This window comes from Nerophis lumbriciformis, linkage group LG03 (assembly GCF_033978685.3).
Source record: "Nerophis lumbriciformis linkage group LG03, RoL_Nlum_v2.1, whole genome shotgun sequence".
In the NCBI taxonomy this organism is placed as follows: Eukaryota; Metazoa; Chordata; class Actinopteri; order Syngnathiformes; family Syngnathidae; genus Nerophis; species Nerophis lumbriciformis.
Genome location: NC_084550.2, coordinates 17,360,878 through 17,387,500, shown reverse-complemented (window position 1 = coordinate 17,387,500; position 26,623 = coordinate 17,360,878). Strand labels below are relative to the sequence as shown.

The 26,623-nt window shown below is 40.3% G+C and overlaps 2 protein-coding genes across 2 annotated transcripts in view; one reads left to right on the top strand and one right to left on the bottom strand.

The window, feature by feature from the left end:
* Window positions 1-13,438, top strand: part of sar1b (secretion associated, Ras related GTPase 1B) — a 32,728-nt gene extending 19,290 nt beyond the window's left edge. The window contains exons 3-7 of the mRNA XM_061934452.1: window positions 6,465-6,584; window positions 6,649-6,714; window positions 9,224-9,327; window positions 12,448-12,579; window positions 12,667-13,438. Coding sequence (XP_061790436.1) covers window positions 6,465-6,584; window positions 6,649-6,714; window positions 9,224-9,327; window positions 12,448-12,579; window positions 12,667-12,783 — 539 coding nt within the window. The 3' untranslated portion in view covers window positions 12,784-13,438. The remainder of the gene's footprint in view (window positions 1-6,464; window positions 6,585-6,648; window positions 6,715-9,223; window positions 9,328-12,447; window positions 12,580-12,666) is intronic.
* Window positions 13,439-15,426: 1,988 nt separating this feature from the next.
* Window positions 15,427-26,623, bottom strand: part of jade2 (jade family PHD finger 2) — a 141,805-nt gene continuing 130,608 nt past the window's right edge. Inside the window, exon 13 of the mRNA XM_061934440.1 lies at window positions 15,427-26,312. Coding sequence (XP_061790424.1) covers window positions 25,659-26,312 — 654 coding nt within the window. The 3' untranslated portion in view covers window positions 15,427-25,658. The remainder of the gene's footprint in view (window positions 26,313-26,623) is intronic.

The window sequence follows — 26,623 nt, the reverse complement described above, 5'->3', positions numbered from 1 at the left end:
TTAAAAAAGAAAACGGTATAACTAACTGTGCGGAATTTTACCGCGGTTTATCATTACCGTATTTTCCGCACTATAAGCCGCCCCGGGTTATTAGCCGCACCTTCAATGAATGGCATATTTCAAAACTTTGTCCACCTATAAGCCGCCCCGGACTATAAGCCGCGCCTACGCTGCGCTAAAGGGAATGTCAAAAAAACAGTCAGATAGGTCAGTCAAACTTTAATAATATATTAAAAACCAGCGTTCTAACAACTCTGTCCCAAAATGTACGCAAATGTGCAATCACAAACATAGTAAAATTCAAAATAGTGCAGAGCAATAGCAACATAATGTTGCTCGAACGTTAATGTCACAACACACAAAATAAACATAGCGCTCACTTTCTGAAGTTATTCTTCATTCGTAAATCCTTCGAATTCTTCGTCTTCGGTGTCCGAATTGAAAAGTTGGGCAAATGTGGGATCCAAAATGGCCGGTTCCGTCTCATCGAAGTCATCGGAGTCAGTGTCACTGTTGTCCAGCAGTTCTGTGAATCCTGCCTTCCGGAAAGCTCGGACCACAGTTGTGACCGAAATATCTGCCCAGGCATTTATGATCCACTGGCAGATGTTGGCGTATGTCGTCCGGCGCTGTCTGCCTGTCTTAGTGAAGGTGTGTTCGCCTTCGGTCATCCATTGTTCCCACGCCGTTCGCAGTCGTGATTTGAATGCCCTGTTGACACCAATATCCAGCGGCTGGAGGTCTTTTGTCAATCCACCCGGAATGACGGCGAGTATTGAATTAAGCGCGTAAGCGTGTCTCTTAATGTGATGTTATGAGCTAGCAAATATAACAACTACACTACCCAGCATGCAACGATAGTGACGAGCATGCGCGGTAGCCCTGAGAAGCGTTGTTGTATGTGCTGGCAGTTAGAATGTGGTTATGAGCACGCTGTGAGTAAACGTTGAGAACTCAGTTAACACGCCTCGTCTGCATTATTTATAATTAGACAGACAACACACTTAATAGGAGCCATTTTGGGGTCTTTACATAAACACACAAATGGAAATGAAACGTCACATATCCCAGCATGCACCGCGCGCTTCTTCGTCATCCACTGTTCCCACGCAGTTAGCAGTCTAGCTTCGAATGCCCTGTTGACACCAATATCTAGCGGCTGGAGGTCTTTTGTCAATCCACCCGGAATGACGGCGAGTATTGAATTAAGCGTGTAAGCGTGTCTCTTAATGTGATGTTATGAGCTAGCAAATATAACAACTACACTACCCAGCATGCAACGATAGTGACGAGCATGCGCGGTAGCCCTGAGAAGCGTTGTTGTATGTGCTGGCAGTTAGAATGTGGTTATGAGCACGCTGTGAGTAAACGTTGAGAACTCAGTTAACACGCCTCGTCTGCATTATTTATAATTAGACAGACAACACACTTAATAGGAGCCATTTTGGGGTCTTTACATAAACACACAAATGGAAATGAAACGTCACATATCCCAGCATGCACCGCGCGCTTCTTTGTCATCCACTGTTCCCACGCAGTTAGCAGTCTAGCTTCGAATGCCCTGTTGACACCAATATCTAGCGGCTGGAGGTCTTTTGTCAATCCACCCGGAATGACGGCGAGTATTGAATTAAGCGCGTAAGCGTGTCTCTTAATGTGATGTTATGAGCTAGCAAATATAACAACTACACTACCCAGCATGCAACGATAGTGACGAGCATGCGCGGTAGCCCTGAGAAGTGTATGTGCTGGCAGTTAGAATGTGGTTATGAGCACGCTGTGAGTAAACGTTGAGAACTCAGTTAACACGCCTCGTCTGCATTATTTATAATTAGACAGACAACACACTTAATAGGAGCCATTTTGGGGTCCTTACATAAACACACAAATGGAAATGAAACGTCACATATCCCAGCATGCACCGCGCGCTTCTTCTACGGGGAAAAAAGATGGCGGCTGTTTACCGTAGTTGCGAGACCGAAACTTTATGAAAATTAATATTAATATTAACCCATATATAAGGCGCACCGGATTATAAGGCGCACTGTCAGCTTTTGAGAAAATTTGTGGTTTTTAGGTGCGCCTTATAGTGCGGAAAATACGGTATATTGTTTTCCGTTGCATCCCGTGTGTGTGTGTGTGTGTGTGTGTGTGTTTTCTTGTATTGCTACCCTTCTTGAGACATCAACAAGGAAAAGTACCTTCCATATGAGGACCGGTGAACAAGTTAGGACCGAAATCATGGTTCCAATACGGAAAACCATTGCATCTAATAGAGAGCCACATACTAGAGTTTGTGAACATTGCTCCAAAGTCAGGATTTTGTGTTGATTTAATGTGCAAACAAAAGTAAACATTGACAGGTACAAAGGCAGCAATATATGATAAAACAAGGAGGCAGCTATAGAAGGACTTCCCTATTCATCCCCCAAAAAAACCCGCCAGGTGAAGTGAATTATATTTATATAGCGCTTTTCTCTAGTGACTCAAAGCGCTTTACATAGTGAAACCCAATATCTAAGTTACATTTAAACCAGTGTGGGTGGCACTGGGAGCAGGTGGGTAAAGTGTCTTGCCCAAGCACACAACAGCAGTGACTAGGATGGCGGAAGCGGGGATCGAACCTGCAACCCTCAAGTTGCTGGCACGGCCGCTCTACCAACCGAGCCATACCGCCCCAAACAGCTGATTTTACGACATAAGACAACCCGCGTCCCGTATGTGACCATAGGATGAACAAATACACTACGGTACTAAGACTATGGTGGCCATTAACGGTTAGCTTCTACAGCTGGGTTGCCCAAAGTGCGGCACAGGGGCCATCTGTGGTTCGTGACTCGTTTGTCATCGGCCTTACGCACATTACAAAAAACAAAAATAGAGATCTCATTTGCACCCCTGGTGGTGAAATCTATCAAAATTAGGGTGGTCCCAAAAAGGAGGGATTTTTCAAATTGAATGTGTCGGTTTTAAAAGAGCTCCCCCTCTGGTCAACATATGAAATAACAAGTGTGTGTAAGAAATTTAAATGTGCCCCCAATGGCCGAAATTTGTTTTAAAAATGTGTATAGAGACATACTGTAATCCCTTGAAGTACCGTATTTTCCGCACTATAAGGCGCACCGGATTATTAGCCGCACCTTCTATGAATTACATATTTCATAATTTTGTCCACCAATAAGCCGCCCCGGACTAAAAGCCGCGCCTACGCTGCGCTAAAGTGAATGTCAAAAAAACGCTGCGCTAAAGTGAATGTCAAAAAAACAGTCAGATAGTTCAGTCAAACTTTAATAATATATTGAAAACCAGCGTTCTAACAACTCTGTCCCAAAATGTACGCAAATGTGCAATCACAAACATAGTAAAATTCAAAATGGTGTAGAACAATAGCAACATAATGTTGCTTTAACGTTAATGTCACAACACACAAAATAAACATAGCGCTCACCTTCTGAAGTTATTCTTCATTCGTAAATCCTTCGAATTCTTCGTCTTCGGTGTCCGAATTGAAAAGTTGGGCGAATACGGGATCCAAAATGGCCGGTTCCGTCTCGTAGAAGTCATCGGGAGTCAGTGTCGCTGTTGTTCTGTGAATCCTGCCTTCCGGAAAGCTCGGACCACAGTTGTGACCGAAATATCTGCCCAAGCATTTACGATCCACTGGCAAATGTTGGCGTATGTCGTCCGAGGCTGTCTGCCCGTCTTAGTGAAGGTGTGTTCGCCTTCGGAGCTGTGTGAAAAAAGCCACCCGGCCTCTTCGCGTAAACTTCCCTTAACCACTCGCTCATCTTTTCTTCATCCATCCATCCCTTCGAGTTAGCTTTTATGATGACGCCGGCTGGAAAGGTCTCTTTTGGCAAGGTCTTCCTTTTGAATATCACCATGAGTGGAAGTTGGCATGGCAAGCTAGAACCACAGTGAAGGATGACTTCATTCCCTGTGGTGCGAATATTCACCGTACGTGCTCCCGTTCCACAGTGCGGTTCACAGGAATATCAGTTGCTGTGAAATACGGTAGTAATCCGTGTGCGGATGGAGAGATTGCGTCTTTTTATGAACCGGATCGCTTATTAGGAGCCATTTTGTGGTCTTTACAGATGTAAACAGGAAATGAAACGTACGGTGATATCCGCGCGTTTTTTCTTCTTCTTCCGGGGGCGGGTGAAGCGCTTCCTTTTCTATGGGGGCGGGTGAAGCGCTTCCTGTTCTATGGGGGCGGGTGCTTTCCTTGGCGGTTGCTTGCGTAGAAGAAGAAGCGCTTCCTGTTCTACCGGGAAAAAAGATGGCGGCTGTTTACCGAAGTTGCGAGACCGAAACTTTATGAAAATGAATCGTAATAAAGCGCACCGGGTTATTAGGCGCACTGTCAGCTTTTGAGAAAAATTGTGGTTTTTAGGTGCGCCTTATAGTGCGGAAAATACGGTAAATAATGAAGATTAAAAACCAATTACAAACCAAAAATTACAATAATTAACTAAAAGCTTACTTTTTATATTTACATAGTATGTATATATTATTAATGTTTTAAATACAAATCTTTATTTATCTAGAAAGGGTGGTCCTAAAGAGGTTTCAAGGAGGTAAGAAATACAAGAATGTGTGTGCGTGTGTGTGTATATATTTATATCTATATCCATGTGTGTGTATAGAGTATATATGCACTCACATCAAGTATATTAGGTATGTAACGGTAAACGTTATAATGATAAACCGCGGTAAAATTCCCGATGGTTAGCAATACATTTTTAATTACCGAAAAACTGTCATTTATTCATGCATTTTAGGCAACACTGATTACTTCCTGGAAATATAGTCACAGCAGCGCTGGCGCATGCGCACTAGCGTCGTTTGGCTTGAAAATAATGCGGACAAACTACACAGACTTTGCTCCGGAGATTTCACCTCGGAGTAAACGGCTTTTGGTTCAACTTAATTTTCCCTCGCTTCATTCCCGTGGAGTCTCGACGTGTGTTAAAGAGCGCACTTTTTTAGTTGGCGACAGGTGTGGACAATATTGGAGACAGATGCGCACCCTCTATATTAACCAGTATAATTGTTGTTTTTTGCCATTCTTCCTCACCAAGATGTTATTGTTTGTATGCACTGTGTGTGTGCGTTTTGACACACTCAACAATATGCCCCTCGGCTCTGTAGTCACCACCGCACAGCAACACTGAGATCAAAGAACGGTACCGGTACTTTTCAAAGGGAGTATAGTACCGATTTCAATGAATTAGTATCGTGATACTTTATTAGTACCGGTATACCAAACAACCCGAATCTCAAGTAGAATGTTGAATGTGCATATGAAAGCAAGCATTATAAACAAAGCAATATTTCAGAAACAAAATACTATAAATAAATAAAAACAAATGTGAAAATTTCACAAGATGGCACCCTATGGACCTATGGACTTTTTGTACATATAAATAAATTAGGTCTAGTCTTACACATGATTATAATAATTAAGATTATTTTTATCAATATTGAAATCACAATTAATCAGGATTATTCATTATGTTTGGCAAAACGGTGTTAGGTTGTGAACACGAGGCCATCATGTAATTTGTAATATCTTAATAAAAATGCTCGAGATAAACGTTACCTGTATATTTAAAGAGAAATATCTGTGTATTTGTTCATTAATAGTATCAGCTATTTTGTTACATGATGCCTTTTATCTCTATTTTTACATTTTCATAGAGATATTTTTTAAGTTACAGTATGTACTAATGTGTGTACTTGTATATGCTGTATCTGGACAGATCCATTGTGAGAGTTTGAGCAGAAATATGTCGTATAGGTGTTAATTATACACCATAAAACATTAATAAAATGCTATGTCACATGAATGGTTATTAAAGTAATTACTTTGTGGAATAAAAAAACACAAGTAATGTAAAGAAAACACTGTTTACTTTTTGATATCAATATAAAACACAAAGCAATTTGGGAAATGAAAATAAAGTCAAATAAACAAGCTTTGTTCTTCTCCAACAACAACCACAGTGCAACAGTTTGGCCAACAAAAATAAACAGGAGTGCTACCTTGCACATCGAATACACAATCTTTGTGCCTGACCAACAACTCAGCCTGTGTTCAACTCGATGAGATGACAAAACATTTGAGCGAGTATTGATGTTATTGGAACACTAACAAAGTTAGCAGTTATATTAAAGGACGAGTGAGCATCCCATTAAACAAACTAACAACTTTATAAAGAAGTTGTGGCAACATTCCTGACACATTGCCTGCTGCATGATAACTCTCAGTCCCAGCAGCTGAAGGACGGACGCTAGTTGCGCTTCCAAAACTTTTTATTTTATTTTATTTTGCAGCACAATGCAACAATGTTTCCGGCCAGAATGAAAAATGGTCCATTTGAAGCAGCTAGCATCATCTTCCATGAAGCAGGAAGTGCTAGCATACAACTTTACAGAGCTGGGTTTGCTTTTCCTTGCAGGACTGTACAAGAAGTCGGGCAAGTTAGTATTCCTGGGTTTGGATAACGCCGGCAAAACCACGCTACTGCACATGCTCAAAGACGACCGACTGGGACAGCATGTTCCCACTTTACATCCAAGTAAGTTGCTACATGTCTGTTCTAGTGCTCACTACACTACATGTCTGCTGTCTTTTTAATGCAGCTTCTGAAGAATTGACCATCGCTGGCATGACCTTTACCACCTTTGACCTCGGAGGCCACGCACAAGGTGTGTATTCATCTTATTTGCCTATTCATCTTTATTTTATATTCTGCACTGTACTCATCTTTATATTATATTATGCACTAGGGCTGCACAATTTTGAGAAAACAAACCTAATTGCTATTTTTTTTGTCAAGATTGCGATCTTTATATTTTACAGATAAAAAGGCATAAAATTGCAAAAAATGAGTGAAGGAAGACATGTTGCTTTTAGACTGTCCAGATATTATTGTCTCAAGGTGCCACACATTAAAACAATATGCAATAATTTACTTACAAATATATTTGGCTTTATGCAGATGGACTCCGAGTTTTAGTCTGCATCATGCTGTTAAACTGAAGAAATAACCGATAAAAACTACAGTGTTTATGATGTAATGTAATCATTATGTATAATAATAACAATGCAAGTAACCATTTGAAAGGATATTAACTTATTTCTCTTTACTCTAAAATTGTTTACCTTTGTACTGTAGTTGTAAGGTGAATAACATTGTTATACTACGGTAAATAAATAATTAAACAAATACATTAAACTGACTCATTTCTGTAAGAAAAAATTAAACTTAAATAAATAATTAACATATCTCAGTGCATTTTCCCCCATTGTAAAAATGGGGGAATCAATTCATGATACCATGAATTGACTAACGTGGACCCCGACTTAAACAAGTTGAAAAAGTTATTCGGGTGTTACCATTCAGTGGTTAATTGTATGGAATATGTACTGTACTGTGCAATCTACTAATAAAAGTTTCAATCAATCAATCAAAGGTCGGACGTTGTATTTGTGTTTGCCATCACGTGATCACAGCATTCTCACTAGTCATGTGCAATACCACCGATTTTCTTTCCCATCGGATTCCGAGTAAAATTCAGGCTGGTATTGTTAACGATCCGATACCTATACTTTGTGCAAATATAGTCCATGTGTTTGGTAAAATTCAATGATTGGTGTATTTCAAGTGTTGATGTTCATGGGGTAAACGCTATAAAATCACAATGGCGTTATTCTGGACGGAATGCGTTACTTTATTTATATTCAACTCTGTCTCCAAATAGCCTCCGATAAAAATATACATACACTTGCTGTTTTACAATACTGAGTGACTCATTTTAGTTGCCAGTAACTTTATTGAATAAACAAATGACAGATTAAATGACTCAGCACAGCGGTACACTTCAACTTAGGTAAACATGTAATTATGTAATTGCCTAGGTGGTAGCAAATGTAGTTCCCACCAATCGTGTTTAATTTAGACAAGATCTCATTGAATTAGTTATTTACACTGTGTTCCTGTTGATGATATAACTTATCTCAAATAACCTAATTATCAAAAGGTTTGATATTTTGTTTTGAGAATTGTTATGGCTGGTATCAGCGGTATCGATATTTCAGTATGGACCCGTCGCTCGTTTTTCCTTGTTGATGGGCTCATATTGCCCACCCAGTTTGAAGCTGAAATATTCCCACAACGGGACATTTGGCTTTGTAATCATATTTTTTTCATCCCAATTTTTGTTACTTCGTGGAAATGCGCGAGTAGGTAGGGTGTCTGTCTGTCTACTTCCTGTGTGCCTGGAACTGGCTCCCTGCCCACTGAGAAAAAGATTATGAATGAGTGAAAAGAGGGCTCACTGTGCCCAGTTAATTCTAAAATAAAGACGCGCAGGTGCTGAAAACGATGCAGAGAGTAATACCTCTTTCTCTCTGTTTGAAGCGAGAGACAAACAAACACACGGTGTTCAACAATTCTGATTGGCCAACATGTCTGTCACTCAAATGCCGGTGACGGTGGAGAAAAAGCCCCAAAAAGATTTCCAACCAACATTTTAAGAGTACCGTATTTTTCGGATTATAAATCGCTCCGGAGTATAAATCGCACCGGACAAAAATGCATAATAAAGAAGAAAGAAAACAAATATAAGTCGCATTCCAACACCAAGAATAGACATTTGAAAGGCAATAATGACTTTTTATCTGGGTGCCAGTTGTTGTTTTCCGGAAGTTGGTACTTCACAGTAATTTGCTCTGTTATGTCGGCCGCCTCTTGTGTGGCTTAAAGTTAAATTGTGGCTTTATTTATTTGTTGTGGTGTTTATTTGTTATGGCTTTTACAATTGTGTTGTCGCTGAAAGTTGTGTTGTAATTTATGACCTTTCTTGATCACTGCAGCTATCCGCCATGTTTGTTTTGATGAAGTCACAGACCTAACGTTTAACTTCCTTATTATTAAAAGTGCTGAACTTCACATAAAGTCTGCCATTCCTAAATGCAATATTTTCCTTTTTCTAGTGTGGAAAAAATGGAGGGATTCCCTTTTAAATCGATGTTGGCTCGATACCTATCTTCCAAAAGGCAAACTTGTCGAGCACAGATCGATATACTTGAAATTTAGGAGTATAAATCGATCTGTCAATATAGTGATCAATCGTAGCGCACCCCTAATGTTGTGCACTATACTCTTGTGTATTTCATATTGTGTACTGTACTACTTTGCTCTTCTTCACGCAGCACGCAGAGTGTGGAAAAACTACCTCCCTGCCATAAACGGCATCGTCTTCCTGGTGGATTGTGCTGACTTCTCCAGATTAGGAGAGTCGAAAACAGAACTTGATGTGAGTGCAAACAAAACTAAAGGAAAAGCAATCATTCATCTGCATCTTTATTTACATACTACATTTAGTTGGATACTACATTGTCTTTAGTTATATTTACTTACATACTACATCGCCTGTAATCATATATTTACATACATACTATATTCCCTTCAATAATATACTTACTACATCGCCTTCAATTATATTTACTTACATACGACGCCTTTACGGTGGCAGAGGGGTTAGTGCATCTGCCTCACAATACGAAGGTCCTGAGTAGTCTTGGGTTCAATCCCGGGCTCGGGATCTTTCTGTGTGGAGTTTGCATGTTCTCCCCGTGACTGCGTGGGTTCCCTGCGGGTACTCCGGCTTCCTCCCACCTCCAAAGACATGCACCTGGGGATAGGTTGATTGGCAACACTAAATTGGCCCTAGTGTGTGGATGTGAGTGTGAATGTTGTCTGTCTATCTGTGTTGGCCCTGCGATGAGGTGGCGACTTGTCCAGGGTGTACCCCGCCTTCCGCCCGATTGTAGCTGAAATAGGCTCCAGCGCCCCCTGCGACCCCAAAAGGGAATAAGCGGTAGAAAATGGATGGATGGATGGACGACGCCTTTAATCATATTTGTACATACACACTATTATCTTCAATCATATTTACTTACAAATTACATTACCTTTCATCATATATTTACTTACATATATCACCTTCAGTCATATAAGTTAAAGTTAAAGTTAAAGTACCAATGATTGTCACACACACACATTAGGTGTGGCGAAATTATTCTCTGCATTTGACCCATCACCCTTGATCACCCCCTGGGAGGTGAGGGGAGCAGTGGGCAGCAGCGGTGGCCGCGCCCGGGAATCATTTTTGGTGATTTAACCCCCAATTCCAACCCTTGATGCTGAGTGACAAGCATGGAGGTAATGGGTCCCATTTTTATAGTCTTTGGTATGACTCGGCCGGGGTTTGAACCCACTACCGATCTCAGGGCGGACACTCTAACCACTAGGCCACTTTCAATCATACTGTATATTTACATACTATATTAACTTCGATCATATATTTACTTACATATATCACCTTCAATCATTTCTACTTACATACTACATCGCCTTCAAACTTATAAGTACTTAGATACTGTACATTACCTTCAATCATATAGTTACTTACATACTACATTACCTTCAATCTTATATTTATTTACATACTCCATCACCTTCAGTCATATTTACTTAAATACTACATCACCTTCAGTCATAAATTTACATACATACTACACCATCTTCAATCATGTATTTATGTAAATACTACATCACCTTCAATCATATATTTACTTATATACTACATCACCTTCAATCATATATACTTACATACTACATCACCTTTAATCATATATTTACATACATACATCATCTTCAATCATGTACTTACATAAATACTATATCACCTTCAATCATATATTTAAGTACATACTAAATTATCTTTAATCATACATTTACACACACACTACCGGTACATTACCTTGAATCATATTTATTTACTTACATTATCTTTAATCATATTTACTTGCATACTACATAAACTTGAATCATATGTTTACTTGCATACTACATTACCTTCAATCATATTTACATACATACATCATCTTCAATCATGTATTTACGTAAATACTATATCACCTTCAATCATATATTTAAGTACATACTAAATTATCTTTAATCATACATTTACACACACTACATTACCTTCAATCATATTATTACTTACATACATTATCTTTAATCATATTTACTTGCATACTACATCACCTTTAATCATATATTTACTTACATACTACATTGCCTTCAATCTTATATTTACATACATACTACATCAACTTTAATCATATATTTCCTTAAATACTACATCACCTTCAGTCATATATTTACATACATACTACATCATCTTCAATCATACAGTTACTTACATACTACATTAACATACTCCATCAACTTTAATCATATATTTCCTTAAATACTACATCACTTTCAGTCATATATTTACATACATACTACATCATCTTCAATCACGGATTTACGTACAAACTACATCACCTTCAATCATATATTTAAATACGTACTAAATTATCTTTAATCATACATTTACACACACACACTACATCACCTTCAATCATATTACTTACATACATTATCTTTAATCATATTTACTTGCATACTACATCACCTTTAATCATATATTTACTTACATACTACATCTCCTTTAATCATAGATTTACATACATACTACATCAACTTTAATCATATTTACTTACATACTACATTACCTTCAATCTTATATTTATTTACATACTCCATCATCTTCAATCATACAGTTACTTACATACTATATTACCTTCAATCTTATATTTACATACTCCATCAACTTTAATCATATATTTCCTTAAATACTACATCACCTTCAGTCATATATTTACATACATACTACATCATCTTCAATCACGGATTTACGTACAAACTACATCAACTTTAATCATATATTTACTTACATACTACATCACCTTTAATCATATATTTACTTACATACTACATCACCTTTAATCATATATTTACATACATACTACATCCCCTTTAATCATAGATTTACATACATACTACATCAACTTTAATCATATATTTACTTACATACTACATTGCCTTCAATCATGTATTTACTTAAATACATTATCTAATTGAGTCTAAGCCTGGGCCTCTGGAGAGGGGGTCCAGACTGAGGCCAATGGGGAAAAACCTCATAGCCATAGCACACATAAGCATGTGTGTAAGAGGGAAACATTAAAGGACATTAAAGACATTAAAAGAGCAGAGCTGATGCAACCACACATTTCTACATACAGCTACAAAAATAAACAACAACAAAAACATATACACTGGCGTTCCACGCCATCGTCTGCATGGCCAGAGACAGGAGCAGACCCAACAAAGCAACCAAGAGAGCCGACTCCTCCCTCGGCCGCCCACTAACTCTCGGCCAGTGTCCAGTCCGCATGGATGATTTAAGAGATGTCTGGCGCTCTCTGCAGTTGACTACATAAGCGTACGGGACTGTGCAGTAACAATAAATGTTTGTTGTCAGGCGCTGATGACGGACGAGACAATCGGGAACGTTCCCATCCTGATCCTGGGCAACAAGATCGACCGAGCAGAGGCCATCAGTGAGGAGAGACTGAGAGAAATGTTCGGACTTTACGGCCAGACCACGGGCAAGGTGAGGGAGACTCTCACGGACCTTTTTGTCCTCGTGCGTGTGGAGCTCGTGTGTTTGAGAACCTTTTGTCCTTGTCTTGTGCTGCAGGGCAACATTCCCATGAAGGAGCTGAACACCAGACCACTGGAGGTGTTCATGTGCAGCGTGCTCAAGAGGCAAGGCTACGGCGAGGGATTCCGCTGGCTGTCCCAGTACATCGACTAGCGATCATCACCACCACCACCACCAGAGGGCGGCACAGCACACCCCTCATCATACTCGGCCTCATGTTTAGTACCACCGCCTCCACAGAAACCAGTACAACTCGAACCCAATAGACTTTTATTGGTCGAACATTTGGTTCTGCACTTACACACACACACATACATACATACACACACACGCCTCGTTCTTCTCTCTGCTAGAGCAAATGTCAGAAGGCGTGTTTGTCCTCTGCTGCCACCTGTTGACGCTTTTGAACCATCTTCAAGGGTCGAAGATTGTAATCCCTTTTATGACACGATAGCAGGAAATCCATAACTAATAAATGTATGGACATGACAGTTAGCATAACCATGTCCACATTAGAAGCCATGCCCACATTAGCAAGTCAAAGGACCAATAATAAATACTAATGTATGATACGTGGATACTTTTATGCATGCCTTCTTCTTTTCCATATGATTATCATGTTTGCGGAGTAGCAGAGGGATGAAGATGCCAAAATTGACTTAATGACAGATTTTGTTGAAATGGTATGAATAATACACACACTTTCTGTCCTTTTGTGTCCTTCATTCCAGCATAAAAGTAGGTCAGTGCGATATCATAAACGTGTAACAATAAGAATAAAATGTTTGCAATGAAATACAGACTTTCACATGAATCCAACACCTCTCATTTTTACCTATTGCGCACTCCTTCAGCTGCCACCAGGTGGCGCCACTGTTTAACGCTTGCATTATTCAATTGATTAGATTTTAAAATAAAACTTTTTTTTTTTACCTTGAGTTTTTTGTCTGCCTGCTGGCTTTAAGAAATAATACTGTATGTACTTCGTCTTTATATCATAGGAATACTGTAATACTCTAAACTAGAGATGTCCGATAATATCGGCCGATACATGCTTAAAAAAAAGTAATATCGGTATCGTTTTTATTTTATTTTATTTTTTTAATCAACATAAAAAAAACACAAGATACAATTAGTGCACCAACCCAAAAAACCTCCCTCCCCCATTCACTCTCATTCACACAAAAGGGTTGTTTCTTTCTGTTATTAATATTCTGGTTCCTACATTATATATCAATATAGATCGATACAGTCTGCAAGGGATACAGTCCGTAAGCACACATGATTGTGCGTGCTGCTGGTCCACTAATAGTACTAACCTTTAACAGTTAATTTTACTAATTTTCATGAATTACTAGTTTCTATGTAACTGTTATGTCGTTTTACTTTCTTTTTTTATTCAAGAAAATGTTTTTAATTTATTTATCTTAATTTTTTTTTTTTTTTTTTTAAAGGACCTTATCTTCACCATACCTGGTTGTCCAAATTAGGCATAATAATGTGTTAATATCGGTATCGGTAATTAAGAGTTGGACAATATCGGATATTGGCAAAAAAGCCATTATCGGACATCCCTACGCGAAACATATCTACCGGTAATCAACACCTTGATCAGGTAGCACTTACCTTTTTAAGTTGTATACAAACTAATCACTACAAGAAAAGTAGGACTTTTACTCTTTAAAAATAAACAATTTTAATATTCTATTTTCACAGCATGCTTGCATGTGTTCATAGCACACCTGGTTCACAACACACCTGTGTTGCTATAGCACGCCCGGTTCATAACACTTGTTTACCTTTTAATCACTAAGGAGTGAATAAGATCATATATATTTCGCATATTTTTAACAATGATGTCATTTAAAAGTTCTTAACAGCTAAACCGGAAGTTGCACACACACTTGTTCCTCGCGATGATTTAACTAAATGAAAGCATCGGGACATATAAATACGTTTATGCTGTTTTAACGATTAAAATTATGTTGGCTTTTCTTGGAACATGTTAAAATAATTGTAGGCGATTTGTTAAACCACATGCAATGACAGCCTATTGCCACAAAGCGGTGCTAAAAATCTATGTTGTACCTGATCTGGCCACTAGAGGGCGGTACACGACGACGCTTGATTGTCAGCACTATCTTGGCAAACCAATTATTTAATCAATTTGAATAAAATATCAAACATTTATTGACATTACATTAAGTACTTTTCGTGTATTTGTTGATTATTGTACATGTACGTACTACTGGACCACCAACAGTGTACAAAACGGGTTATTTTCTCAATCAGTCAAAGTTCACTTATACAGCCCTAAATCACGAGGAGTGTCTCTGGCACATTTAAGCAATTAAAACATATATTATGCGGTACTGTCAAAATTAAAATGGCAAAAAACATTAAAAGTGAAAAAATAAAATATCTGGACTCACAATTTGGAGCTTCCGGTGTTGGCCGACAGCGTGCTAATCAAAAACATCCAGCTGCCGGCATGGGTACATTTAACTGCACATGCGCTTCACTACTGTGGCATGCTGGGTAATGGAGTTCTTACTGTACCGAGCTCAATAACAACACAATATAGGCCAGACAGAAGCCCTTACTGACAACAACTCGTGATCTGATTGGATATCGCAACTGTCTGTCAAATGTTTGTCTCCGTACTGCATGGCAACATAAGCTTGCTGAATTCTGATTGGATAAAAACTCTATAACCTAAAAACATTGGCGCTGGAAGGAGCATAATATGACACGAAGAGAATATGAATACGTGTAGATATTTAGGGAAAGTAAATAAAAAATGACTGTTATCTTTAATTATGATTTGTGGTTAGCAGAGAAGGCCCACCACTGGGAAGAAGGTGACAAGACAACAGGCAGCCGAGACACACAAAGCATCGCTTTATTGACGCCAATGGACCCGAGCAGGCGGGATGCCACCGGAAGAGGTGGGGCTTGAGGAAGGGTGGGCGGGGTCAAAAGTGGAGCGCTGCGGTGGTTAAGGCAACACAAAGCATGCAGATACGTCACAAGACGGACATCATATTGCTTTCAAAGTCTGCCTTCAAAACGTGGAAATTGTACAAAAAGGAAGAAAATAGCTTCTTTTTTTTTTTCGCACTATGAATGAAAAATACACTTTCTTTACAAAGTTGTCTCCTACAAAGAAGATTCTAATACAGGAAAATAAATAGAGCAAAAAATAAAAAGGCTAAAATAATTTAAAATAGCTCTTGTATTTGTTCTCTCCATATATGTTGAATATTCATCTTTGCTATTAACATTCTTGCAACTTATTAACATCAATTGGATTTCAGGACGATTAGGACAGCCTGCGAGACGCTGATGAGGACAAAAAAAGAGAAAACGTCACGCAAATAAACTTGGAAGTGCTTAGAAAACAAGTGCTCAGAAATCAAGTTTAACCAAGGAAACTGCACACACTACACTTAAATCCTGAGGGGAAGTAAAGTTTTTCTTATTTGAAGAAAACAAAACAAAAAACAGGACATAGAAACAAACACGTGACTTGCAATACTGCTTTGTGCCTCAAGAGGCAACCATGAGAGGGTAGAGGGCGGCACCTTCAGGTGATATGCTGCCCCCTACTGACAGAAAACAGTGCGACGGTTCGCGGTGAAATTATGAATAACTTTGCTGAAACCAAACACCAATCACTTTCTATGATGTCATTTTTTATGAATATACTAGACTTTTTTGGTCTTTTTAGTGGAAATGCCAAAAAGACGCGCTGTACCAAAGAAAACCGAACTACTGTTTGGTGTAAACCACGTTTCAGTTAATATCAAGATTTAAGTGAAACAGGAAATGCATTTAGTCTGAACACAATCAAGGTTTAATTTTTTCCCTCAGATTAGAGGTTTTTTAATTTGGTAAAAATCAAGTCTATTGTGAATCCTCTGCTATGGCAATTGTACGTTTGTTAACGCATCGGAACCAGAATAGGGAGCGTGTTAACGTATCGTAACCAGAATAGTTAACGTGTTAACAACACATCGGAACCAGAATAGTTAACGTGTTAACGCATGGGAACCAGAATAGCAAACGTGTTAACGTATCGGAATCACAATATGGAGTGTGTAAACGCATCGGAATCAGAATAGGGAGCGTGTTGACGGATCAGAATCAGAATAGCAAACGTGTTAACGCATCGGAATCAGAATTGCAAACGTGTTCAGGCATCGGAATCAGAATAGCAAACGTGTTAACGCATCGGAACCAGAATAGGGAGCGTGTTAACGTATCGTAACCAGAATAGTTAACGTGTTAACAACACATCGGAACCAGAATAGTTAACGTGTTAACGCATCGGAACCAGAATAGTTAACGTGTTAAGGCATCAGAACCAGAATAGTTAACGTGTTAACGGATCGGAAGCAGAATAGCAAACGTGTTAACGCATCGGAACCAGAATCGCAAACGTGTTAACGCATCGGAACCAGAATCGCAAACGTGTTAACGCATCGGAACCAGAATACCAAAAGTGTTCAGGCATCGGAACCAGAATAGGGAGCGCGTTAATGCATCGGAACCAGAATAGGGAGCGTGTTAACGCATCGGAATCAGAATAACAAACGTATTAACGCATCGGAACCAGAATCGCAAACGTGTTCACGCATCGGAACCAGAATCGCAAATGTGTTCACATCATCGGAACCAGAATAGCAAACGTGTTAACGCATCGGAACCAGAATAGGGAGCGTGTTAACGCATCGGAACCAGAATAGCAAAACTGTTAACGCATCGTGACCAAAATAGTAAACGTGTTAACGCATGGGAACCAGAATAGCAAACGTGTTAACGTATCGGAATCACAATATGGAGTGTGTTAACGCATCGGAATCAGAATAGGGAGCGTGTTGACGGATCAGAATCAGAATAGCAAACGTGTTAACGCATCGGAATCAGAATTGCAAACGTGTTCAGGCATCGGAATCAGAATAGCAAACGTGTTAACGCATCAGAAACAGAATAGGGAGCGTGTGAACGTATAAGAACCAGAATAGCAAATGTGTTAACGCATCGGAATCAGAATTGCAAACGTGTTCATGCATCAGAACCAGAATAGCAAACGTGTTAACGTATCAGAACCAGAATAGGGAGCGTGTTCACGCATCGGAACCCGAATCGCAAACGTGTTAATACATCGGAACCAGAATCGCAAACGTGTTAATACATCAGAACCACAATCGCAAACGTGTTAATACATCTGAACCAGAATCGCAAACGTGTTCACACATCGGAACCTGAATCGCAAACATGTTTACGCATTGGAACCACAATCGCAAACGTGTTAACACATCGGAACCAGAATAGCAAACGTGTTAACGTATCGTAACCAAAAGAGTAAACGTGTTAACGTATCGTAGCCACAAAAACAAACGTGTTAACGCATCGGAACCAGAATCGCAAACGTGTTAACGCATCTGAACCAAAATAGCCATTGGAACCAGAATCGGCAATGTGTTAACGCTTCAGAACCAGAATATCAAACTTGTTTACGTCTCGTAGCCACAATAATAAACGTGTTAATGCATCGGAACCAGAATAGCAAAACTGTTAACGCATCGGAACCTGAATCGCAAACATGTTTACGCATTGGAACCACAATCGCAAACGTGTTAACACATCGGAACCAGAATAGCAAACGTGTTAACGTATCGTAACCAAAAGAGTAAACGTGTTAACGTATCGTAGCCACAAAAACAAACGTGTTAACGCATCGGAACCAGAATCGCAAACGTGTTAACGCATCTGAACCAAAATAGCCATTGGAACCAGAATCGGCAATGTGTTAACGCTTCAGAACCAGAATATCAAACTTGTTAACGTCTCGTAGCCACAATAATAAACGTGTTAATGCATCGGAACCAGAATAGCAAAAGTGTTAACGCATCGGAACCACAATAGTAAACGTGTTAACGCATCGGAATGAGAATAGGGAGTGTTGTAACGCATCGGAACCTGAATAGGGAGCATGTGAACGTATCAGAACCAGAATAGCAAACGTGTTAACGCATCGGAACCAGAATCGCAAACGTGTTCACGCATCAGAACCCGAATCGCAAACGTGTTAATACATCGGAACCACAATCGCAAACGTGTTCACACATCGGAACCTGAATCGCAAACGTGTTAACGTATCGTAACCAAAAGAGTAAACGTGTTTACGTATGGTAGCCACAATAACAAACGTGTTAACGCATCGGAACCAGAATAGCGTAGAATGTGTGAATGTGGCGTTTTAGCGGTTCGGAAAATGACAAGTTAGGAAATGTTCACTTCATAGATAGCGAAGGAGGAAGCATCGGAACAAAAGGAACGTTAAAAAAGAAAACTACTCATACTGTTGTAATAAAGTGTTACTGCCACCTGCTGCTCTGGCATGCACATGACAGTCTGCCAATGTGTTTTTACAGAATATATCATTGATTGATTATTACAATATTGTTGGAGGTCACATGACCAGCCATGTCGGTCACATGACCAGCCATGTCGGTCACATGACCAGCCATGATTGCCAGTCATTTCTTACAGACAAAGTAAACGATGCAAGTTGTCAGTCAATCCGACACAAGAAGGTCAAAAGTAGCGCACGACACAGCAAACTTTTAGCATCTACTTGACACACTTGCCCAGACTCCTGTCTAGGACTAAGGAAGCTGAGGAAGAAAGGAAGGAAGGATACAAGGAAGGTAGGAGAGGGCATTGAAGCCTCACTGTAAATAGCCATTATAGAAGTATTATTGTGTACACTACTATAGAAGTATATTTGTGTACACTACTATAGAAGTATATTTGTGTACACTACTATAAAAGTACAGTATATTGTCGTAATGTACACAAATCTACTCCTATAGTAGTGTGCAGTACTACAGAAGTTTGTGTACATTACTATATAAGTACAGGATATTGTAGTAATGTACACAAATCTACTTCTATAGTAGTGTACTGTACTACAGAAATTTGTGTACACTACTATAGAAGTATATTTGTGTACACTACTATAAAAGTACAGTATATTGTCGTAATGTACACAAATCTACTTCTATAGTAGTGTACTGTACTACAGAAGTTTGTGTACACTACTATGGAATTATATTTGTGTACACTACTATAAAAGTACAGTACATTGTAGTAATGTACACAAATCTACTCCTATAGTAGTGTATAGTACTACAGAAGTTTGTGTACACTACTATAGAAGTATATTTGTGTACACCACTATAAAAGCACAGTATATTGTCGTAATGTACACAAATCTACTTCTATAGTAGTGTACAGTACTACAGAAGTTTGTGTACATTACTATATAAGTACAGGATATTGTAGTAATGTACACAAATCTACTTCTATAGTAGTGTACTGTACTACAGAAATTTGTGTACACTACTATAGAAGTATATTTGTGTACACTACTATAGAAGTATATTTGTGTACACTACTATAAAAGTACAGTATATTGTCGTAATGTACACAAATCTACTCCTATAGTAGTGTACAGTACTACAGAAGTTTGTGTACATTACTATATAAGTACAGGATATTGTAGTAATGTACAAAAATCTACTCCTATAGTAGTGTACTGTACTACAGAAATGTGTGTACACTACTATAGAAGTATATTTGTGTACACTACTATAAAAGTACAGTATATTGTCGTAATGTACACAAATCTACTTCTATAGTAGTGTACTGTACTACAGAAGTTTGTGTACACTACTATGGAATTATATTTGTGTACACTACTATAAAGTACAGTATATTGTAGTAATGTACACAAATCTACTCCTATAGTAGTGTACAGTACTACAGAAGTTTGTGTACACTACTATAGAAGTATATTTGTGTACACCACTATAAAAGTACAGTATATTGTCGTAATGTACACACATCTACTTCTATAATAGTGTACAGTACTACAGAAGTTTGTGTACATTACTATATAAGTACAGGATATTGTAGTAATGTACACAAATCTACTTCTATAGTAGTGTACTGTACTACAGAAATTTGTGTACACTACTATAGAAGTATATTTGTGTACACTACTATAGAAGTATAGTTGTGTACACTACTATAAAAGTACAGTATATTGTCGTAATGTACACAAATCTACTTCTATAGTAGTGTACTGTACTACAGAAGTTTGTGTACACTACTATAGAAGTATATTTGTGTACACTACTATAAAAGTACAGTATATTGTCATAATGTACACAAATCTACTTCTATAGTAGTGTGCAGTATTACAGAAGTTTGTGTACATTAATATACAAGTATGGGATGTTATAGTAGTGTACACAAATGTACTTCCAGAGAGTACACTACTATAAAAGTACAGTATATTGTCGTAATGTACACAAATCTACTTCTATAGTAGTGTGCAGTACTACAGAAGTTTGTGTACACTACTATAGAAGTATATTTGTGTACACTACTATAAAAGTACAGTATATCGTAGTAATGTACAGAAATCTACTTCTATAGTAGTGTGCAGTACTACAGAAGTTTGTGTACATTACTATATAAGTACAGGATATTATAGTAGTGTACACAAATGTACTTCCATAGGAGTGTACAGTACTATAAATGTTATTTGTGTACACTACTATAAAAGTACAGTATATTGTAGTAATGTACACAAATCTACTTCTATAGTAGTGTACAGTACTACATAAGTTTGTGTACACTACTATAGAAGTACAGGATATTATAGTAGTGTACAGTACTATAAATGTTTATTTGTGTACACTACTATGGAAGTATACTGTAGTAGTCTACAAAACTTTAGAAATGTATTCATGTACACTACTATACAAGTATATTGTGTACACTACTATGGAAGTACATTTGTGTACCGGTACACTCCCATAGAAGTATTATTGTGTACACTCCCTTAGAAGTATTTTTTGTGTACACTATACAGAGGTACACTTGTGTACACTACCATGGAAGTACATTTGTGTACACTACCATTGAAGTACTCGTGGACACTACCATGGAAGTACATTTGTGTACACTACCAAGGAAATACATTTGTGTACACTACCATGGAAGTACTTGTGTACACTACCATGGAAATACATTTGTGTACACTACCAAGGAAGTACATTTGTGTACACTACCATGGAAGTAAATTTGTGTACACTACCATGGAAGTACTTTTGTGTACACTACCATGGAAGAAAATTTGTGTACACTACCAAGGAATTACATTTGTGTACACTACCATGGAAGAAAATTTGTGTACACTACCAAGGAAGTACATTTGTGTACACTACCATGGAAGTCCATTTGTGTACACTACCATGTAAGTACGTTTGTGTACACTACCAAGGAAGTACATTTGTGTACACTACCATGGAAGTAAATTTGTGTACACTACCAAGGAAGTACTTTTGTGTACACTACCATGGAAGTAAATTTGTGTACACTACCAAGGAAGTACATTTGTGTACACTACCATGGAAGTACTTTTGTGTACACTACCATGGAAGAAAATTTGTGTTCACTACCAAGGAATTACATTTGTGTACACTACCATGGAAGAAAATTTGTGTACACTACCAAGAAATTACATTTGTGTACACTACCATGGAAGTAAATTTGTGTACACTACAATGGAAGTACTTTTGTGTACACTACCATGGAAGAAAATTTGTGTACACTACCAAGGAATTACATTTGTGTACACTACCATGGAAGAAAATGTGTGTACACTACCAAGGAAGTACATTTGTGTACACTACCATGGAAGTCCATTTGTGTACACTACCATGTAAGTACGTTTGTGTACACTACCATGGAAGTAAATTTGTGTACACTACCAAGGAAATACATTTGTGTACACTACCATGGAAGTACTTGTGTACACTACCATGGAAATACATTAGTGTACACTACCAAGGAAGTAAATTTGTGTACACTACCATGGAAGTAAATTTGTGTACACTACCAAGGAAGTACTTTTGTGTACACTACCATGGAAGTAAATTTGTGTACACTACCAAGGAAGTACATGGTAGGTAAACGTGGCTTCACATTGAGCCGCTTGCTAGCTAGCTCGCGAGTTAGCTCGCGAGTTAGCTAGCTAGCTCATGCGTTAGCTAGCTAGCTCGTGCGTTAGCTCGCGACTTAGCTTGCTATGGACCTTTGTTTAGCCCCGCCCACGTTTTGCGGGCTAGCTAGCTCATGAGTTAGCTAGCGCCTTAGCTTGCTATGGACCTGTGTTTAGCCCCAACCACGTTTTGCGGCCTCGCTACCACGTGTCTGTCATGTCATCACCGACAGTCAGGCTACTAAGAAGAACACTGAAAATGTTGACGGTTTCCCAATTCCTACCAGTGGTGGCGCTGGCGAGCCACGAAAGGACCAGCAAAGATAACAACCTGTAAGGAGCGCATACGATGGCGTCAAACCCTGTTACACCAAACCTGCTGTGTGTGCGTGTTGTGTGTGTGTTGTGTGTGTTGACTTTAGCAGCAAATGTGTCGGAGTTAGCCCGTTAGCGTAGCAACAATGAACCAGGAAGTAGACTGCCTCATAACACGACATCTAAAACATCACCGTTGCCGATGCTTCACTTGCAGCTCAGTTGCGCTCGCGATGAGGGCGGTCACGTGACCTCGCTCTCAGCTGATTGGTCCAAAGCAATCATGTGACCAAAAGAAGGAAGGCGCCCAGTCAGTAGTTGCCGCGGAGCTCGTCCAATATGGAAGTTTGTCGACATACACGCGTCACCATCTTTATATTTATATATACCGTAAGCAACAATCTTAGTTACAATTAAAAAACAAAAGTGTTGATTTAGTTTTATACACAAAATAAAATGTAGCTTTTTAAAGTCCATACATTTTTTTTTAAACCGTTTTCTAAAAGTTGTTTTAAACCCTGAGATAAGCACAGAACGCCTTCTGCACAAAAACAGCAAATATCTTATTTTATTTTAACGACGTAACGTGTCGCCGAGTTACAACAAAAGTCCGATAGACTAATCCGGCATTTTCGATGGACTAACCGGGCATGCTCAAAGAGTCCCACATGGCATGCCAAAACGGACCAATTCAGCATGCCCGTTGGACCAACCTGGCATGCTCAAAGAGTCCCGCCCAGCATGCCTGTTGGACCAACCTGGCATGTCCAAAGGGTCCTACCCAGCATGCCCGTTGGACCAATCTGGCATGTCCAAAGGGTCTTACCTAGCATGCCTGTTGGACCAACCCAGCATGCCAGTTGGACCAACCCAGCATGCCTGTTGGACCAACGCTGCATGCCCGTTGTACCAACCCGGCATGCTCAGAGAGTCCCACCCGGCATGCCCGTTGGACCAATCTGGCATGTTCAAAGGGTCCTACCCAGCATGCCCGATGGACCAACTTGGCATGCTCCAAGAGTCCCACCCGGCATGCCTGGTGAACCCACCCTGCATGCCCCTTGGACCAACCCGGCATGCTCAAAGAGTCCTACCCGGCATGCCTGTTGGACCAACCCGGCATGCCCATTGGACCAACCCGGCATGCCCATTGGACCAATCTGGCATGTCCAAAGAGTCCCACCCAGCATGCCTGTTGGACCAACCCAGCATGCCTGTTGGACCAATCTGGCATGTCTAAAGGGTCCTACCTAGAATGCCTGTTGGACCAACCCAGCATGCCTGTTGGACCAATCTGGCATGTCTAAAGGGTCCTACCTAGAAGGCCTGTTGGACCAACCCGGCATGCTCAGAGAGTCCCACCCGGCATGCCCGTTAGACCAATCTGGCATGTCCAAAGGGTCCTACCCAGCATGCCCGATGGACCAACTTGGCATGCTCCAAGAGTCCCACCCGGCATGCCTGTTAGACCAACCCTGCATGCCCATTGGACCAACCCGGCATGCTCAAAGAGTACTACCCGGCATGCCTGTTGGCCCAATCTGGCATGCTCAAAGAGTCCCAACCAGCATGCCTGTTTGACCAACCCTGCATGCCCATTGTACCCACCCAGCATGCCTGTTGGACCAACCCTGCATGCCTGTTGGACCAACCTGGCATGCTCAAAGAGGCTCACCCAGCATGCCTGTTGGACCAACCCTGCATGCCCATTGTACCAACCCGGCATACTCAGAGAGTCCCACCCGGCATCCCCATTGGACCAATCTGGCATCTCCAAGAGTCTCACCCGGCATGCCTGTTGGACCAACCCAGCATGCCCGTTGGACCAATCCATGGACTAACCCGGCATTCCCAGAAAGGGTCCCACCTGGCATGCCCGATTGACCAATCCATGGACCAAAAAGGGTCCCCTTCGGCATGCCCGATGGACCAATCCATGGACCAACCCGGCAAGCCTGATGGATCAATCCGATCCGGCTTATCTGATGGACGGGGGGAGGTTTGGGGCTTGAAAGGAAAGCTCTTTGCGCTGATAAGAGACTTGATTGATGGCAAAGCTGCTCCTACATCTGTTTAGGCACTCTGCAATAATTCATTAAGGTCCACATGAGCCTGCTGGCGGCGACATTCGTTAGAGCCGAGGCCGTTCTCTGGCTTTGATTGTTACAAATTTGCTGACGGCCATTTGATTGCGGTGGGGCCGCAGGGTTGGGGGGGTGCGAGAAGGCACAGTTTGATATTATTTTTTTAGGCAGAAGATTTTTTTTAAATCATCAGAATTCTTTTCCGGGGGGGGGGTTTAAGATTTTCCATTTCTAATCACAAACTACAAAGCAGCCAGTGCTAACGCTACTTGCTAGATAGTTGTGCTTTCCGACACCACTTGCTGTTCAATTGGACCCTGAAAGCATCTCCGTAGGAATATTTACAACAATGCCCCAAAGTGTTTCTTGGTGGTGGACTCAAAACGTTCGGAAACTTGAGACTTAGGATGAAAGTCTGTTTCCTGTATTAGCCGGTACGCTAGTAGCTACATTCAAATACTCCTAGGAAGCCAATCAGCTGCAGGGATGCTGGACAGGGCACAGGTGGAGTCAAAACGCTAGTAAAAGAACAAGTCTGCTGTTCCTATTTAGGACGCCATCACGCTCCGCCTCAGCAGGTCCTCGTTGGCGGAATGCAACTGTGCCAAGCGGAGTTTGCGGCCGCTCTGCTTTCCGTCAGAAAAGTAGCCGTTCGTTTCGGCAGGGTCCAGTAAGGACAAGTCCTTAGCAGTAGGTCCCGGTCCCCCGACGTTCCGCATTCTGGATTTAACCTGACGGGACAGGCGGAGCCGCGGCGTGGAGCATGACATCGGAGATGACGCGTCACTGTTGCTCTCCCACGGACCGTGGTCCTCCGAGATGTGACAAGAGTCCATTTTGGAAATGGGCGGCTGCAGTGCCGGGTCCCTGTGAAGGTCAGAACTCCTGGTCTGGTGGTGATGAAGGTGGTGGTGGTGTAGGACCCTGGAGGAACCTCTGGATCTCTCCCCCTTGTGCACCACCTGACCTCCTGGCTTTTCCTCCACTTTGCCAAGCAACAGTTTCTTCGCGGCGGACGCACTGGATGCAGACCTGGTGCACAAAAGCGTGCTGTGTGGCGTGGTGCCGGAGGACAGCGGGAGTCCACGAGCACGAGGCTTGCAGCTCCCTCGGGATTTACGACCCAGCTGAGGGGTTTTCCAAGTGGACTCCAGGGACTTTTCCATCATGAGATTCAAGAGGTTCTTTTCGCCCTGAAGGAGCTGGAAAAAAATTACAGAAAGATTTGCTGGTTCAACAAATATTTTTACTCTACCAACAACTACTTTTTTTTCTACCAACAACTACTTTTACTCTACCAGATAAATACTTTGCATCATAGTGTATGTTTGTTGTGATTGTACTATTTATACATTTTTTTATTTGTACTTTATCAACAGCTCCTTGTACTCTACCAACAACTACTTTTATTCTACCAACAAAAAAAGGTCCCGGGGACCCAAAAGGGTCTCAGTCATCAAAGTGTTAAAAATAAGTAAATTTTTACTTTTCTCTTTGTACTCTGCCAACAACT